The 19,606-nt window shown below is 42.5% G+C and overlaps 1 protein-coding gene across 1 annotated transcript in view; it reads right to left on the bottom strand.

The window, feature by feature from the left end:
* Positions 1-1,066: 1,066 nt before the first annotated feature.
* LOC107110998 (dystrophin-like) overlaps positions 1,067-19,606 on the bottom strand; it is a gene marked incomplete at its 3' end in the record, with an annotated part of 565,691 nt that continues 547,151 nt past the window's right edge. The window contains exons 3-7 of the mRNA XM_015411878.1: positions 18,275-18,367; positions 14,837-14,914; positions 9,040-9,132; positions 7,806-7,978; positions 1,067-1,185 (exon numbers count right to left, since the gene is read on the bottom strand). Coding sequence (XP_015267364.1) covers positions 1,067-1,185; positions 7,806-7,978; positions 9,040-9,132; positions 14,837-14,914; positions 18,275-18,367 — 556 coding nt within the window. The remainder of the gene's footprint in view (positions 1,186-7,805; positions 7,979-9,039; positions 9,133-14,836; positions 14,915-18,274; positions 18,368-19,606) is intronic.

Below are 19,606 nucleotides of genomic sequence, written 5' to 3'. Positions count from 1 at the left end.
CCAGTCAGTCTCACATAGGGAACCATTGTTGCCAATCTCCAGGTGAGGGCTGGAGAGCACTCAGTATTACAACTGTTCTGCAGAAGGGAGGGCAGAAGTCAGCTGAAGTCAAAGGGGCAGATAATGGTAGGTTGGTGGCTAGCTGGGAAGGAGATGGGGTTGCCAACTACATCCTGACAAATTCCTGGGGATTTGAGGGGTGGAGCCTGGAGAGGGTGGGGTTTGTGGAGGGGTGGGACCTCAGACAGGTACACTGCCATAGACTCCACCCTCCAAACCAGCCATTTTGTCCTGGGTAACAATTGCTGCCAATCTCCAGGTGAGGGCTACAGATTACTCACAATTACAACTGCTCTTCAGGTAGCAGAGATCAGTTCCTCTGGAGAAAACAGTGGACTCTGTCATTATACCCTGCTGAGGTCACCACAGCAAATTGACACTGTTTGCCCAAAGCCAGAGCACTGCCCCAGAGCCTCTTTCTAGATCCCGTTGTATTGCTTTCACAACGGGCTTTACTGCTAGTCAATTATAAATAAAATGATTATTTACCTTAGAAATGCCAGCAATATTTTCCCTGTTGTGCTTAAACAATTACTTCACAAATCAGAAATACAAATAACAATTTAGACTGAACACGGGGAGGGGGGACATAAATCCCAAGCTTATTCCTAGTTTGAATAATTTTAGACATATTTAAAAAGCTGTATAAAACTTCAGGAAGGGTTCATGAATAATTATCAAGCACTGAGGAACTGCAGCTTCTATTGTTGGGAGTAAGAACTGCAAATCTAAGCACCTCTGAACAAAACATGCTATTTCACCTTGCAGCATAATAAAGAACAAACATTTTAAAATAGATGAATTTGTTCAGCTCATTAGAGTCTGAAGACAGATATGCTACATGAATAAACAGCCAAATTAACTGAAGTATCTGTAAACATCTGTGTGGAGCACACATAAATCTGGAAGTGGAAAAACTGATGCAATAAGGAAAAACAACAACCCAATAGCAGGAAAGAAAAAAAGATGATTTTCCATTTACAAAACTGAACCCCATTACACTAACCTTCAGGATCAAGGAGTTTCTCAATCCCCAAATGTCGTTTTGCTGTGTTGAATGCATGGTCTAATCTCTGTATGGCTGACTGTTGGCAAGCGACATTATCCCAGTCAAATAGATCTGGCCTGAAAAAATAATAGAGTCACTATGTTACTAATACAATAATACTCTTCTTTATGGAAACATTGACATGTTGAGTGCTGGAAAACTGCATATGAGAAAAAGTCTCCAAAATCCATGATTCTCTAATATTTGGTGTATGAATCTACCAAGATGAAGAAGATTTGGCCTTGGAAGGGGCCCAGGAAATCCAGATGTAATCTGGACCAGGGTTTGTGGGTGGATTCCCACTGTTGCACTGGGGCCCTTGGCAGCTCTGGTCGAGTCTCTTGGCAGGTCCGGCAGCACTCCAATATATTTTCACGTAAAATATTAATTTGTATGGTTTAAGGTCATATTATATTGTTTAAGATTACATGCTTTTATGACTATATGTTTATATGGAAAAAATGTATAGGGCATTCAAACAGAGAAACATTTCAACACCAAAATCCAATGGGAAGCTGTTGAATTGGAATTCATATGTAAATCTGACTAAGTCAAACTTGGATTGAATAGAAAAAACAAGGGAGGGTGACACAGCTGTTGACCTAGATCAATTCATACACCAAATAGCTGGAAGTGGTGCCTGTTTCCAAGGTGGCAATCCGGGCCCTCTGGGACTGGGTGGGGAGTATAAATATTATCATATTTTAGAAGGACTCTCTTATATGATAAAGACAACTGATAACCAATTGGAAAACTAAAAAAAGAGGATAGATTAGTACATGAAAGTGTAAGCAGTGTGTACTGAAAGTGGAAGTACTGATATTAACCATCCTCCTCTCTACCTGCTTGGTCTACCTGTACAGAATGCTGAGGTGTTTGAATGGACTGTACCAATTCAGTCTACAGGTGAAGGATTACATTTTTAAAAGTTCATCTACATCAGTAATTTTCTGTAAGCAGAAAACTAACACAGCGTGTAAGGGCTAGGCTTTCACCACAATACTCTATTTTTTAATTATTTGCAGGGACTTTTTGCATCCAGGAACCTTAAAAAAACATGATTCTACCCACCTGCATTCTGAATGACACAGTCCATTTTTCCACTTCAGCATTCTACCACCTCATTCTGCTGCTTGAGCAGGCTAGGCTTATAATTTATGCCATCAAGTATCCATTTGGCAAAAATTTAGGACTTTTAATGAAAAGATTATGAGAACATAAGAACAATATAACAAAAACATAGATGGGAGTTTAATTGGTTAAGCGTGTTTTTTTCCTCCTTTTTGTTACACCAACCCACAGCTTCTAAATTTATTTTTACGATATTAGAAAGTGCAATGTTCCATCAACTAAGGTGTTTTATCCCTATGGAATAGGAGTTCATTATTTTGAGAACAAACTGAAGATTTTAAAAAGAGGCTAAAGTGCCATTCCTTTTAAAGAATTTATAAGTTATTGAGCATTTATACATTTCTTCCGAGAGGGTTTTGAAAGTATTTGTTAAAAGTAAACGCAAGATATTAGGTTGGATCATGTGCAGTATTTCCATGGGGGCAAGGTGGAACATGACTTTCTCAGTTTCCTCCTCCTACAGCAGCCCCAAATTCAGCTGAAGTCTTGTTCCTGAGGTCCCATATCTTCCAGTAGCAAGATTTGGGGGGGCAGTTCAGTCTGCCATGGGAGGAAGGAGGACAGAAATTCACATTCCACACCATTGTGCCTGAAATAATATTAATTACAGAAGGTGTTATTTGAATGTTATAGTGAAAGGTTGTTACTAGACATATCTGTTTGGAAAGGATGAGGTGAACTGCAAGGAGAGCATTAAAAAAATGATGGAGGGTGCATGGCTCAGTTGTAGCAGAAGGTCCCAGGTTCAATCCCCAGCATCTCCAGTTAAAAGGACTAGGCAACAGGTAATGTGTAAGATCTCAGCCGGAGACTCCAAAGAGCCACTGCCAGTCTGAGAAGACAATACTGACCTTGGTAGACCAAATGGTCTGACTGTATAAGGCAGCTTCATGTGTGTTCAAACTATGCATAGATATAAAGAGAAAGTAAAGAGGGCATGGGGGAACTTGACTCAGTCTTTTGAAGGACTACCATTAAGCATTATGTTTATTCATTGCCTGTAATAAAAGTAAGTGGTTCAGAAAGGGAGCATTCCTAAATTATAAAGTTAAAGTTACTGTGTAGGAGTTCTATGAATAGAATCAGAAATAATATATAACAAAAGGAGCGGATTGCTTCAAAAAGCAATAGAGAATATATTCAAATGTATTCAAAGGATACTTTGCTACTATCCATTACAAGATTTTTTGGGGGTGGGGGGGTATATCAAAGTGTCTATCCTAGTTTTTTTCTGAAAGGAATAGTTCTGAAGTCAATTATTTATCAATTCTTCAAATGCCTGGTCTCAAATCTCTATCATTTCACCTTTTGCAAAGTATTTCTAATAATCCATTAAGTCCCATAAAATGTTTGCCTGCTATTCCCATTTTGAAATCCAACCTACTCTTTCCTTATGGCTAAAGTTCAACAACAATTTATTAGTACGGTCATTGACCAAATATGTAAAAGAACCGAAAAGACATCAGCCGGTAAAACAATAAAATGCATACAGACGCTATCCAGAATATCAAACATTAAAATGTTAGGAATAAAATTAAAATATTATTAGATAATTAAAAACTATATTTAAGTACAATATTCATTATCTAACAGCTAATAGCTTGTCTCCGGATTTTGATCGCCTGCATGGCAAATTTTGCCATGTTTAAAGTAGTTTCCTGCTCTTTGTCTGCCAGCAACTTATCTAGGTAAAATATGGCTAAAGTTAAAGATTTCGAGAGCCACATTTTGTTCCATGACTAATATTTGGCTGTGGATCCATGTGATGTAGACCCCTGTCATACTTGTGGTACAGTCTATGAATTGGATTCTATCAATCGTTTGTACAAGAGAGTTGGTCAAGTGGATGTCCAGGTTCCCCTTCCTACTGCAACCCCACCCCGAAAGCTAACATTGCAAGTCAGGAAGCCCTCATGAAAAAACAACAACATAGCACAGGGGGCTGAATGTTATAGACACAAGCAGCTTCAGTCCTTGTAAGAGTGGAAAGCTTGCTCTGCCAAGCTTCCTCTACAGGCACAAGAACAAGGGGCCAGTCATCCAACTCCTTCTCATTCTCCCCACAGTATTCCCTATGCTAAATGGCATTTCCCCACAAGTATCCCCATAGAATTGGTTTTTCGGAATTCACAGCATGCTTCTGAGGTAAACTGTTGAAGATATAGTGGATTTTATTTAAGATCTAGTGTTTCATAATGACATCCTACAGAGAGTCTGTAGAGTATGCATTAGTGAAACATATGAACTAATTGTGAGGGTTGTTATAAAGATTTATTTAAGTTATTTATTATTCAAACAGAAATGATTATGATTGTATACTTAAAACCTGATATACCTGTATACTTAAAACCTGATATTTCTACATATTGTAAAGGAAGTTCTCTCCTGAATCCAAAATGAAAGATCTTAAAATTGATGTTGTATTTAATTAAGCAAAAACATGGTACATTTTTATTGTGAAGCAAATCTGGATTATTTAATACCATTCTTTTACACCCACTGATTTTCTTTTCTCTTTTTAACTTCATAGTAGCTGTGCCCATCCCCTCTCATTTGTTACATAAAATCTTACTTCCAGATTGCATTTTGCTGTTTTATTTTTATTTTATTTATACTTTGACTATCTCACTGGGACTCAGGAGATCAGTAAGTCAGTACAATTAACAAAATTGAGCATTCAATAACCAATGCATTAGGATTTTAGAAGTTTGGTACCACCAGAAAGAACTGAAGCATAGCATAAATATTAACATGACACATTAAGTGGTACATAATATGATCCTACTACCATAAGCTATATTTAGCAGAATAGACCATAGTCCCAATCAGTTATCCAGGAAAGTTTGTGAACCACTATTTACAGTGCACCCCTATTACCTGTGTAGAAAAGGAAACTGCAGATGCACCAGTGCAGAGTACTTTAGTGATTGTGAGTACTTTAGTTAGGATTTGTCTTTTGTTTATTTTCCTTAGTGTGCTTAGACCCTGTCCTCTGCAATATTCTGGGTTTAACTTGAGAGAAACTGTACAAGTCCTTATCCACCTGCCTGGCTCCTTGGCATGCTACTGAGTGACACTCCTGTGAGAGTGACTTTGGGCAACCACATGAGGGAGGGAGCTGGATTTTGCCCAAAGTGTTAGTGGCAACTGAAGGGGAGGGCAGTGACTAGTCTTGCCCTACAATGTGACAGACTTCAACTGGTAGAGATCAGCTGGGACAAATGACACCCCACTTTCTGTCACAATTTTTAGAGAGTATCCTCAACAGATTATGGTGACAATGAGGAAATAATGACAAGAAGATTGGCTCTGTGGTATTGAGGGCACTGACTTTGGGGCCTGAATAGTTAAAATATGCTTCCACAATATGAGCTGTGCCAAGAAATATTAAGAAGCTAGAGTACTGGTATAATTAAATGAATCAAACATGTTGCACCTCTGAGGGACAACACTTAATCCAACACTCTTATGGGTATACTGTTTTGGAAGAAAGTCATAATTTGAAATGTACTTAAGAAACTGCAACTGCACTGAGCTTTTAAACATCATTAGTATGAAACTGAGAATTAGTTCAAATTTATAACCAAATTACTGTCTAGCAGATGGGCCAGAAAGACAACTTAATGTGCCAGCATAAAAAGAAGAATGAAAAAAAAGGATGGGATGTAACTAGTAGTAAATAAACACATCCTGACAAATCTTGATGATGCCATACAACTACACTTGCATGTGTGTACACACACAATTTGCAGGATCATTGACTCTCATAGCTTTGCACCTCCGAGACCAATTACTAGTTAAAACTTCCAGGAGCACTTAGCAAAATGATGAAGAAGAGAAGAGAGGCAAGCACTACTGTCTTCTATAATTTTTCTCACAATAAATTTAACTTTGTTTAGCTCTGTGGGATTTTTTTTTTGTTGTTTCTACAAAATGTGTTAAATAGCATGGAAAACTTCACAGTATGCAAGTATTTTCTAAAACATTAAAATCATCATTGGCCATGGAATTAATAGCAATTTTGCAGCAATGTAGTCAAATTAGTGTTACATTGTGTACCATATAATGCTATTATATTATATAATCTATTGCATGTGAGAATAGGGCCTGAACTGGCTGAATGCTCAAGAACAAGGCAAAAAGTTAACCTATCACTAAGAAAGCCCACTTTTTGTTTTGTTTTAAGAGACAGGAGACATAACAGAGCAGTATAAAATTATGAATGGTGTAAAACCAGTAGATATACATTTGTCTGACAACATTGCCAAGTTTATCCACAGACAGCAGGTTCAAGACATACAACAAGGAAGAAGTTTTTAATGCAATGCATAATTATATTGTGGAACATATTAGGTAAAGGTTTCCCTTGCTCGAAAGCCAGTCAAATCCAACTCTAGGGATGTGGTGCTCATCTCCACTGTCTGAAGACATTTCTATGGTTATGTGGCCGGCATAACTAAACGCCAAGGCGCACAGAACACTGTTACCTTCCCACCAAAGTGGTACCTATTTATCTACTTGCAATTTCTTGCTTTTGAACTGCTAGGTTGGCAGGAGCTGGGACCAGAGACAGGAGCTCACTCCGTCATGCAGCACTCGGGTCTCGAACTGCTGAACTACCGACCTTCCAGTCTGCAATTCAGCGTCTTAACCACTTGAGCTACTGCAGCCCCTGTGGAACACATTACCACAAATTATTGCAATCATCATAACTTTGGATACTTTTCATACTGTTCCATTTTGCTTGTAAATCTGGATTAGGGTACTCATTCAGGTTCCTGCTTTTAGGTTTATTCAGGGGTCTTGTTGTAGAAAAAGAGCTGCCGGAGCTCATTAGCATAACTCATTAGCATAACTTATTTGCATATGCCACACCCCCTGACATCACCGGAAGTGTGTCAGAAGGCCCGGCTACTTACCCTCCTGCTTCATCCTCATTCCCAAACGGAATGAGGATCGAAGCAGAGGGCGGGGTAAAGAAGGGGCGGGGCTTCACCACGTGACCGCCCCGCCCCCTAGAGGTTCTCTTCCGGAGCTCCGTACCTGAGAGCTCCCCCCCGACTAGAGCCCTGGGTTTATTAACAAGGTAATATAGGAATGAGAACAACTGTTTTCAGAACAAGGGAGCTCATGCAGTCTATGCTTCTAGCTAACAAACAGAACTAAGCAGAGACTCCACCACATGAGACTAAACAAATTTACACAAATATTAGGGGGGAAGAAGACCATTCCACTGTAATGTATGAAATAAATATACCACACTTTATAGGGGGGAGACCACTTCTCAGAGCATACATTTACCCGTGTCTATTAGCTGTGATAGTGAAATGGAACTTACAGTTAACTGAGTAAAATATGATTGTCAAAATTATCTCCACCTATTCCTCTTGTGAGTTTCCATCAGTCTGGCCAGCTCTGGAAAAACTGTTATGTGCTACATCAGTCTAGACAGAACCTAGGTGATTTATATATTTTTCAAGGTACACTAGTTTCTATGATGCAAGATGAAACAGAATTATTAAACACACACACAGCATTTGCGGTCATATCAGCAAGACAGTCTTACCTGTGACTATGGATGAGTGCATTGAAAGCCAAGCCATCAGACCAGCTACTGGTGAAATTAACAACATTGACCTGTGGATAGTTCTGAGTTGATTGACGGACCCAGCTCAGCAAGATCTTTTCGCTGTTTGTCTGTTGCAACCCAGCCATGATGTTTTTCATTACATTTTTGACCTGTGTTAGGAAATAGAATTTCATCAGTATTCCAAGTATATTTGCCCAATTTTCCTCCAACATGTCAAACTTAACAACTTTTACTTTACAGTAAGTACCAGGATATTTAAACATGGTGAACTGTGGCACCAAAAAAGCACACACAAAAGGATGTAAAAAAGATAGTGCAGTGATGCAAAGCTATAATATAAAACAGAAGGGATAATTGCTTTGCCTGCCACAATTTCTTCTTTATCTAAATATACGTTATGCATTAGGGCTGGAATATTCCAGGACTGGGTATCAGAGACTGGCTGAGCTTGGAGCTCTAGCCCACCAGGACTCTGGAGGTGATCAATGAGAGACTAATGTTATGTAAATAGCTATCCTTGGGAGCTGGGTGTGTTTGGGTGTGGGTTTTGCATGCTATTTAAACAGGGCTATTGCCCTGAGGTTTCAGTCTTGTTCCTGAAATCACTTAATAAAGTAGAGCTGTTCACTGCAATGCATCTTGAACCCAGTGTTTAACAATGCACAAGAGGATAATCACAATGAACAGTGGTGTATCAAGTAAAATTTGCTGCTACTTCTCATTTTAAATAGTACTTTATTTTGCATTTTCAAAGATGTCTAAACAAGCTGAAAACAGGTAATGCAACACTGTTCTTGGTATTTGTCTTTAGCAAAACCTAGGTATTTCAAGGGGTATTGTATTTTTAAGAACAAGGTTAAAGGGGAACACTTCAGAGACTCAGTTTGGCAAAGAAATTACTACCTAATGCATAAAAAGCACATTGTCTCCCATAACTAAAAGTGAGCAGGGAGCATTCTTTTCCTTTCCCCCCCCACTTTTATGTATTCAGATATTAACCTGATACCAAATTTTTGGTTTGCGTAAATTTTGCCACAAAAGCACCAGACAGTGGTTAATGTTGTTTCTTTAGAGATACACTCTATAATGCTCCTTAAATTTAAATTATATTCAGTACAATCCCAAACTGAGTTACACCCTTCTAAACCCACTTATTCTAATGGACTTAGAATAGGGTAACTTTATACAGGATTGCAGTAGAGACTCTCACCTGCCAGTGGAGAATTATACTCCAGATCAATCCAAGGGTTAGCTTATGATTTCCATCCACAATATCTGTGCTTCCAATATTCACCAGATCTACCTATCAAAGCAAAGCAAAAAAAGTTTAGACAAGAAACCCAAAAATCACAGTCTTCTGCAAAATAAAAAGAGTATCAATACAAGTATTAGAGTTTACATTTTGGAGGCAAGGACCAAAAGAAAGAATTGATACATTAAATATAAATAGATACATTAAATATAAATATAAAACTAACAAATGTTTTAAGTATATCATATCAAGGCTGCATAATTAGAAAAAATCAAGCAGAGAACCCCAAAGGACTTATTTATTTATTTCATTTCATTCATTTCATTTCATTTATTAGAATTTTAGCCCACCCTGCACAGCAAGGCTCAGGGTGGGTAACACCAAGTAAAAAACAATATCATAAGTTAATTATTTAACCAAATTAACATAACAATACAGCAAGTCGAAAATAAAATCAGATCAGATGGTGACTTATGGCACTAATAGCAGAGTTTGTCTAAGTGAGGTTGTGTCACCTGTGTGTTAGTGGAAGCTGGTATAATGACATGATGGATGGTGGGGAGGGGGGGCTGGGGGAGGTCAGTTTGGATGGAAACCTTGCTGCCTCAGCCGTATTCCTGGTGAAACATTTCCATTTTACAGGCCCTGTGGAACTGGATCAGATTCTTCAGGGCCCAGGTCTCATCTGGAAGGGTGTTTCACTAGGCCAGGGCCAGAGGCAAGACCCTGGCTCAGGTTGAGGCAAGACTGATACTTTTGGGGTCAGGGCCACTGTTCCGTCTAAGCTGAGTTAGTGTGAGCCAGTTCACAGATTTTTAGCCTCCGGCTCACACATTTTTGTCTCAGCTCAGGAATCTTGGCTCCAGGGCAAGCTAATTTATGCAGCAGGCAAATCGCTCGCTCACAACTTTAATGCCAGTAGTTCACAAAGTAGAATTTTTGCTCACAAGACTCCACAGCTTAGAGGGAACATTGGTCAGGGCCCACCAGAAGATTGTTATTCATAGAGTGCAATGCTCTCTGGGAGGCACACCAGGAGAGATAGTCCTGAAGTTCTGTTGGTCCCAGACCATGTAGGGCTTTGAACGTTTGAACCAAAACATTGAATATGATCCAGTATTTGACTCTGAGCCAGCACAGCTGGCAGAGCACTGGTTGTATGTGGGTTCTAGATGAAGTCAGACTCCAAGGTAGCCCTGTGTGCTACTATTTCCTCTTTCCCTTCCTTGAAAGCCCCCTCTCCTGCATCCATCTCTCCTTCCCATCCACTAGCAAATTTACCTTTATCTGCCCCCTCGGCTTTAGTTTTCCATTCTTCCCTCCTTGGCAGCTTCCACCTGGGAAAACTATAGCCCATTTGTATGGAGCTGGCTCTTGGTCTAGGCCAAGTTGAATGGTGAGGAACTTATAAGGACTTGCGGGGGGGGGGGCATTTTACTTTCCCTTGTATCTCCCTCCCCACACAATTTCCTCTTTTCCTCTTCCTGGTGTATCCCCACTTCCCCCCGTTTCCTTCTCTCCTTGCCACCCAACAGTGAAGTTACCATTTATCTGCCCCCCATCTTCAGCTATATTTCTTATTTATTTACTTCATTTATACCCCACATTTCTCCAGAATGGGGAACCAAATCAGCTTGCATCATTCTCTTCTCCACTTTACCCTCACAACAATCCTGCGAGCTAGGTAAGGCCAAGAATGTGTAACTGACCCAAGATCACCCAGTGAGCTTCCAAGGCAGAGTGGGGATTGAAACCTGGGTCTCCCAGATCTTAGTCTTAAATTCTAACCACTACTTCATACTGGATTTTGTGAGGTGACTGCTGTTGAACAGTAGCAAGCAGCCAGTCCTGGATGAGTCACACAAGTTGGTACTACACAGCTACGATTGCATCCGCGGGCTCACACCCAGCCCAACTGTTTAGAACAATCCGGTCTATAACAGCTCTGCCACAGGGCAGACCAAACATTAGGGAATTGGACATTGGCTGTGAGGCATTTGCAAGCAATTTCACAGATAAAGTCTTGTCACAATTCAAACAGTGAGAGAGCTCGAGGCCCCAAGCATGTCTTCAGTTTCGGTTTTGGATAATTTTGGCCCACTCAGCCTGGAGGAAGTTGACAGATTGCTCTTGACTGTATGTCCAACCACATGCATCCTTGATCCGTGCCCTTCCTGGGTCATTGAAGCGGGCCACGAGGGGTTCTGAGGTGCTCTAAGGGAAATTATCTACAAGTCCCTCTCAGAGGGGCTGTTCCCGGGGGCACTCAAGGAAGCGATGGTCCGTTCGTTCCTTAAAAAACCATCTCTGGACCTGGCCGAATTGACTAATTACCGGCCAGTCTCCAATTTGCCCTATTTGGGTAAATTAATTGAGAGGGCGGTGGCAATACAGTTACAGGGCTTTATGGATGACACTTCCATGTTAGATCCCTTCCAGTCTGGCTTTCACCAGGGACATGGGATGGAGATGGCTCTGGTCGCTCTGACTGACGATCTCTGGAGGCATCTGGATTGGGGCAGTTCGGCAGTACTGTTGTTTTTGGACCTGTTGGCTGTGTTCGACATGGTCAACCATCAGTTGCTGCTTCACCACCTAGCCGACATGAGAATTCAGGGGCTTGCCCTGCAATGGCTTGCTTCCTTTTTCCATGGTCAGGGACAAAGGGTGGCACTTGGGGAGCAGCAGTCCAGGAGGCACCTGCTGGAGTGCGGAGTGCCTCAAGGGGCAGTGCTCTCCCCAATGCTATTTAACATCTATATGTGCCCCCTTGCCCAGATAGCCCGGAGGTATGAGCTGGGATGTCACCAGTACGCTAAAGACACCCAGCTCTATCTGATGTTGGGCGGCCGGTCAAACTCCAGCCCTGAAGTCTGGACCGGGCATTACAGGCCCTGCTGGTTGGCTCAGGCTGAGTTGGCTGAAATTGAATCCAGCGAAGATGAAGGTCCTGTTCAGGGTGGTGTGCAGGTGGAGACCCCTCTCTCGACCTTCGATGGGGTACCATTGGTGCCAGCGCAGGAGGTTAGGAGTTTGGGAGTGCTCCTGGATTTCTCCCTAACAATGGAGGTCCAGGTAGCAACCACTGCTAAGTCGGTCTTTTACCATCTTTGGCTGATTAGGCAATTGGTTTCCTTCCTCGACTGCAAGAACCTGGCCACACTGATCCTGCAATGGTCACCTCAAGACTAGACTACTGTAACACTCTCTACATGGGGCTGCTCTTGTCGCAAATTTGGAAGCTGCAGCTAGTGCAGAATGCCACAGCCAGGCTGTTGATGGGCTTACCTAGATGGGAGCACATCCAGCCTATGCTGAAGGCCCTGCACTGGCTGCTAATAGCATACCGAATTTGCTTCAAGGTGCTGGTGCTTACCTTTAAGGCCCTATATGGCCAAGGTCCGACATACCTGAGGGACCACCTTTCCCCATACATACCCCAGAGAGCACTGTGGTCAGGGTCACAGAACTGATTGGCCCTTCCGGGCCCCAAGGATGCCAGGCTCGCAGTGACTAGGGCCAGGGCCTTTTCAGTGGTGGCTCCTTACTGGTGGAACAAGCTCCCAGAAGAGATCAGGGCCCTGTGGGATCTCTTGCAGTTCCGCAGGTCCTGCAAGACGGAGCTCTTCCACCAGGCCTACAACTAGGAGCTGCCCCTGCTATTACCATCAATGAGCCTGGCCCTCAGCTTTAACATCTGTCTCATTCCATCGAGCGACTCAGGACGACACTGAGCCGGAATCTATCAGCAGTAGACATCTCTAGTATGCCAGCGCATGTAATGTAATGAAATGAAATGAACTGTATAAGCACTAGCACCTTATGATTTTATGATCTTATCTGTACTGCATTGTTTTAATATTATTGTTTGCATTGTTTTAAAATGACTGTTTGCAATGATTGGCTGTGACTTGGCATCACTTTCCACCCCCATATATCTATTGTGTAGCCCCTTTTGAAATACTGTGTGCAGTGCTGGTCAGCATATCTCAAAAAAGACATTGCAGAGCTGGGAAAGGTTCAGAAAAGGTCAACCAAGATGATTATAGGGTTGGAGCACCTTTTGTATGAGGAAAGGCTAAGGAGTCTGGGACTTCTGAACTTATCAATGAAATTGCTAAGAAGGAACAGATAAAGGTTTATAAAATTCTATATAGGGTGGAAAGAGTGAACATTTTCTCCCTCTCCTAAAATATTAGAACTCTAGGGCATCCAATGAAGCTAATGGGTAGTGGATTCAGGAAAGACAAAAGAAAATACTTTATACAATGAGTGATCAAAATGTGGAATTATCTGCCAGACGGCATACTGATGGCCACAGAAATAGACAATTTTAAAAGGGGACTAGAACAGTAGGTTTTTATACCCTACTTTTCTCTACATTAAGGAGTCCCAACACCGCTTACAATCGCATTCTTTTCCTCTCCCCACAATGGCCACCTTGTGAGGTAGGTGGGGCTGAGAGAGGTCTGAGAGAACTGTGACTGACCCAGGGTCACTCAGCTGGCTGTGTGTGGAGGAGTGGGGAATCAAACCTAGTTCTCCAGATTCGACTCTGCCTATCTTAACTACTACACCATGCTGGCTCTCAGATTAGACTAATTAATGGAGGATAGGTCTATCCGTGGCCACTAGCCATGACTAAAGAGAACCACCATATTCAGAGGCAGTAAAGCTGGGGGCAACATCAGGGGAAGGCACTGGCCTCTATGTCCTGTTGTTGGACCTCCAGAGGAACTGGTTGGCCCACAATGTGATACAGGATGCTGGACTAGATGGATCATTGGTTCTTCTTATTGCTGGTGGTGGCCTGAAAGAGAATGGCTTCAGGCTAGGAGCCTGAAAGAGAATGGCAGAGGCAGATTTGAGCCAGAAGCCTCTCAAGATACCATTTGTTCGTTTAATCACTACCTTATACCAATGCAACTTATACCAGAATGTGTCCATATACTGTGAGAAAGAATTGCATTAACCTATATGGGATATTTTTGTTGTTCAGTCACACATTTTGAGTCCAACTCTTTGTGACCCCATGGACCACATCACGCCAGGCTCTCCCGTCCTCCATTGTCCTCTGCTTAATTTCATGTTTGTTGCATCAATAACACTTTCTAATCATCTCACATGAATATTCTTGTTAATAACTCATTCTTTGCATTTAAAACTACTCAGACTCTGATCCATATGGGGGGGGGGGGAAACCTGAGTGAAATACTGTGTACATTTGAACATCCAATCCATTGGGCTACTGTTAATATAATAGCTGGTTTATAATAGCCTCCTATTATATCTAAGAGAAAGTTATGATGTTTTTTAATTTCATCGCAGAGGAAAAGATATTATATAATTAAACAGCTACCAAATGGTGTAGCAAAATTATTGGTCAAGGAGGATGCTTGGCTAAATAAAATGGAAAGTTTACTCACAACATTATGCATGGAATAGCAGCAAGATAGCTAAAGAATTCTGTGGGATTTTGACACAGTGCATGTCATGGTTCTTACATTCTCACCAACATTTACCTCAGTAAAATATGTAGTCATAGAGAAAATTAATACATTATGGCTTGTATAAGCAAAACAGTTTTACTTATGGGAACCACGACATAGCTTGTTTAACAATAATCTGGCAGATGTGGAAGTTGCACTTTGGTCTTCCAAGGATCATACTGATGGATTCTTAGCTATTGACTTATCCAAGAAACAGGATTTAAGCCATCTGCCTACATTATGCACCAATGCAAAGTGTTACTTACATTGTTTTTCTGCAGAACTTGTAGTGCTTTATTGACATTATTCAAGGCATGAACTCTTGTAGAACCCTTTTCTTTTCCCTGTGAAAATATTTGGCAATTACCAGTGATAAAAACCAAGAAAACACTGTGTATTAAGACTATGAACATCTCTATTTACACAAGTTAAATATAGCTACAGAACTATCTTTGTAAATATGACGGAGTCTAAATGTCCACTTTACTAAATAAATATTTATATCTATGGCATTCTTCCATGAGACTCTTGAAATAAAGGCAGCCCTGAGAAAAGTACAGGTTGTATATGGAAGTTTGTTTATGATATGAATAATAATACTGAATATTTATATACTGTTTTAGAGTAGTCAACAAGGACATTTTTAGTAACCCTTACATTAAAGAAGATAATCATCATTATTAGAAAGCATAGAGAAGAAGCTAATGCCACACAATGTTTCATATTTGAGGTAGAATCTGAATGGGGGAGGGGGGCATCCCACTTTACACTTTTATTGGCCACATGATACCAACTGGTAAACTTTTCAATTTAGGTAGAAGTCCCGTCTTCACCTCTTTTTCTCTTTGCCATATCTGGCATATGCAAACCTGACAGAATGAGCTCCCATACAAGATCAGGACCCCGTGGGACCTTTAACAGTTCCACAGGGCCTGCAAGATGGAGCTCTTTCACCAGGCTTTTAACTAGGGCGACGGATGTCCCTCCTTTCTTAGTGGGCCTCCCCTCAGTGGGTCAGAACTGCACACCAGAGATGGCATCTGTGAGGCCTTAATTTTAATGACAACTCCACTGGATAAAGGATAGTGCTGTATTTTAATTGTTGTCTTAATTGTGTTAATTTTTGTATATTGAATTTTTATCAAAACTGATGTAACCTGCCCTGAGTATGCTATGCGGGGAGGGTGGGGTATAAGTTGAATAAAATAAATAAATATAAATAAATAAAATAAATAACGATGGTACACAAAATATGAACTTGTAATGTGAATTTCCCTTTCAAAGAAGAAGAAGAGATTGGATTTATACCCCGCCCTTCACTTATTTATATTTATTTATTTATTATTCACATTTTTATCCCGCCCTCCCCGGAGGCTCAGGGCGGTTTACAGGGCATATTGCCAGATAAAACCATAAAACAATACAAAATATTAAATTACAACCCTATTTAAAACAGATTTTGATGCCTAGCAAATTATACAATCTGTACAAATTCTAAAATTTCTAAAAGCAAGATGACTGTCCCTGACCATCCCGTTCTCGCCCATAATGCAGCAACTAGATGTGCATGCCCCATCTTGATGTCCATATATGGGGGATAGATGGTAGCTAGTGCGATGGTGGTGCACTAGTGCACTAATGATGGACTGCTGGTGGACTAGTGGTGGACTAGTGGTGGCGGCTCCTATTCAAAAGCCTGGCGGAAGAGCTCCGTCTTGCAGGCCCTGCGGGACTGTGCTAGGTCCCGCAGAGCCCTGATCTCCTCTGGGAGCTCATTCCACCAGATAGGAGCCGCCACCGAGAACGCCCTGTTCCTGGTCATGCTGAGTCTAATAGAACGGGGACCTGGAACAGCCAGTAGATGTTGAGTCCCTGACCGTAGTGCCCTTGGGGGAACATGTGGGGCAAGGCGGTCCCTTAGGTAGGCTGGTCCCTGGCCATATAGGGCTTTAAAGGTAACGACCAGCACTTTGAAGCGAACCCGGTAAGCTATTGGCAACCAGTGCAGCGCTTTCAGCACAGGCTGGATGTGATCTCGTCTAGGAAGATCCATCAGCAGCCTGGCTGCAGCATTCTGCACTAGTTGCAGCTTCCGAATTTGCGACAAAGGCAGCCCCATGTAGAGAGCGTTACAGTAGTCTAGCCTCGAGGTGACCGTCGCATGGATCACTGTGGCTAGGTCATCCCGGCCGAGGAAGGGGACCAACTGCCGCACCAGCTGAAGATGGTAGAATGCCGCCTTGGCAGTGGCTGCTACCTGGGCTTCCATAGTTAACATGGAGTCCAGGAGCACCCCCAAACTCCTAACCTCCGGCACCAATGGCGCCCCGTCGAAGGTCGGGAGCGGGAGCCCTAACCCCGGACCGGTCCGACCCAGCCCCAGGACCTCCGTCTTTGCCGGGTTTAATTTCAGCCGACTCAGTCTGAGCCACCCAGCCACGGCCTGTAACGCCCGACTAAGGTCATCGGGAGTGGAATCCGACTGGCCGCCCAGCATCAGATACAGCTGGGTGTCATCCGCATACTGGTGACATCCCAGCCCGCAGCTCCGGGCAATCTGGGCGAGGGGGCGCATGTAGATATTAAACAACATCGGGGATAGCACTGCCCCCTGAGGAACCCCACACTCGAGGGGCCACCTCCGGGAGCGCTGATCCCCTATCGCCACCCTCTGTCCCCGACCTTGGAGAAAAGAGACCAGCCATTGAAGGGCAGGCCCCTGAATCCCCACGTCGGCGAGGCGGCGGGCCAGCAACTGGTGGTCGACCGTATCAAACGCGGCCGACAGATCTAACAACAACAGTGCCGCCACTCCGCCTCGATCCAGGTGCCTAGGGAGGTCGTCAGTCAGTGCGACCAGTACAGTCTCCACCCCGTGACCCGGACGAAACCCGGACTGGTGGGGATCGAGGACAGAAGCGTCATCCAGAAATGCCTGCAGCTGTGTCGCCACCGCCCTCTCTATCAATTTGCCCAAATGGAGAATGCCGACTTGGCAGTGGCTGCTACCTGGGCTTCCATAGTTAACATGGAGTCCAGGAGCACCCCCAAACTCCTAACCTCCGCCACCGGCACTTGGAGTCTCAGAGCGGCTTACAAACTCCTTTCCCTTCCCCTCCCCACAACAGACACCCTGTGAGGTGGGTGGGGCTGAGAGAACTCTGACACAAACTGCTCTCTCAGGAACAGCTGTGCCAGAGCTTGCGACTGACCCAAGGTCACATCAGCAGGTGCAAGTGGAGGAGTGGGGAATCAAACCCGGTTCTCCCAGATTAGAGTTCACACACTTAACCACTACACCAAACTCCCACAAACCAAAAACTCTAACTTCCTGGCTCTTACTGATGCTGCACCAACTCACATTATGTTGTAGCCAGGCCTCTGGAAGGAAAAGTTTATTTACATCACATAACAAATAGATTAGCAAGGTGTCACAGGCTGTTGCTTTGTTAGAATAGATTGCATTAGATGACCTTCATGACATGTCCAGGTCCATAAATCTATGGAAATTTTAGTAATCAGTTCAAACTTTAGGTGCTATGCAAAAACACAATCTAAAGGCAAAAAGGAATTTTAGAACAGGAGGTTCATGAATACTTATTTTGTAATCTAATTGCTGCATTTCCAAGGTCAAATATGATTAGAAGCAGTGCAGGCATGCAGGACTGATGGGATATTTTCGGGGGGGGGGGAATTATACATACAAGTTTTTGGCCAGTAAGACCTTCCAGGAGCTCCAAAAGTCTTCGTCCATCACAAAAATCATTGAAGAGGTCTTCTATAGGATGTGTACCAAACTAGAATTAAATAATTTTTTCCTATTAGCAATATAAGCAAAATGTAAACAATAACAAACCACAATAATTATTAAAATGATCCAGAAATTGTTATTTAGAAAGGCACAGAAATATGGTAATACAAGTGGGGAACCCAGTAGGACTTGCAGGGGGCATCTCATTTTCCCCTATATATTTGCTATTTCTTTCCCTTCTCATTCTGCCACTTCCTTTCCTCCTTTCCACCTACCAGCCAACCTACATTCATCTGCCCTCATGTCTTTAGCTTTCCCTCCTTCCCTACCCCTGACAGCCCATTCCTGGAGAAACTCTGGTGGAGCTGTATGGTGTCCACTAGCACAGGGCCAGGGCGAGCTGCATGGTAGCCTTCAGCACTGGCCCATTTCCAGTGCATGCATTTGCATTTATTCATTTATTTATAACCTGCTTTTCTCCCCAGTTGGGGAATGAAACAGCTTAGAACATTATTCTCCTCTTCTCTATTCTCTCACAATGAAAACTAAATGAGGTATGACAGGTGGAGAGCTTTTTGTTGGGCCATGATGCCAGACGGGCCATCTTAAGCGGTAGGATAGCCAACTGATGGCTGCCTAATTATGATAGTTGGCACTCAGGGACACATGGAAAGAGACAGTCCTTAAAACATGTGGCTCCTACATCATGAAGGACTCGAATGTCATAACCAGCACCTTGAACTGAACTCAGAAACAGTCTGGCAGCCAATACAGCTGTTTCAAAATGGGCAACATGAGTTCCCTGCAGCTAGTCCCTGATAGCAGTTTGGCTGGCACATTCTGGACCAGCTGCATTTTCCAGTCATTTTCAAGGGCAGCCTCATGTAGAGTACATTGCAGTAATCCAGCTGTGATATTACAGAAGCATGGATTAGCATGGTCAAATCAGCTGAGTCTAGGTAATGAGAAAGTTGGCAAATCAGATGCAGCAGATAGAAGATGCTCCTGGACACCATGCCAACCTGCTTTTCAAACAGCAAGGCAGGGTTCATGAGAACCCCCAAACACTTAACCTGCCTACTTAGACTCTCAAATAATCTCCCCCATTCCTTTAATGCATTTTATTTTTTATTAAAAACATATGGGCAATACTATGGAATTATATGATAAGTGAACAGATGGAAAATAATAAAAAAACACAGCACAGAAGTATCTCTAGCAGGCCATTTTAATTACAACTGTGTTAGAAATAAATGTTAAAAATGATTTTGAGAAACCTGAAAGG

This window comes from Gekko japonicus, unplaced genomic scaffold (genome assembly GCF_001447785.1).
Source record: "Gekko japonicus isolate JY-2015 unplaced genomic scaffold, Gekko_japonicus_V1.1 scaffold592, whole genome shotgun sequence".
Taxonomy (NCBI): Eukaryota; Metazoa; Chordata; class Lepidosauria; order Squamata; family Gekkonidae; genus Gekko; species Gekko japonicus.
The sequence above is the reverse complement of the archived record's forward strand: the minus strand, read 5'-3'. Positions and strand labels throughout refer to the sequence as shown.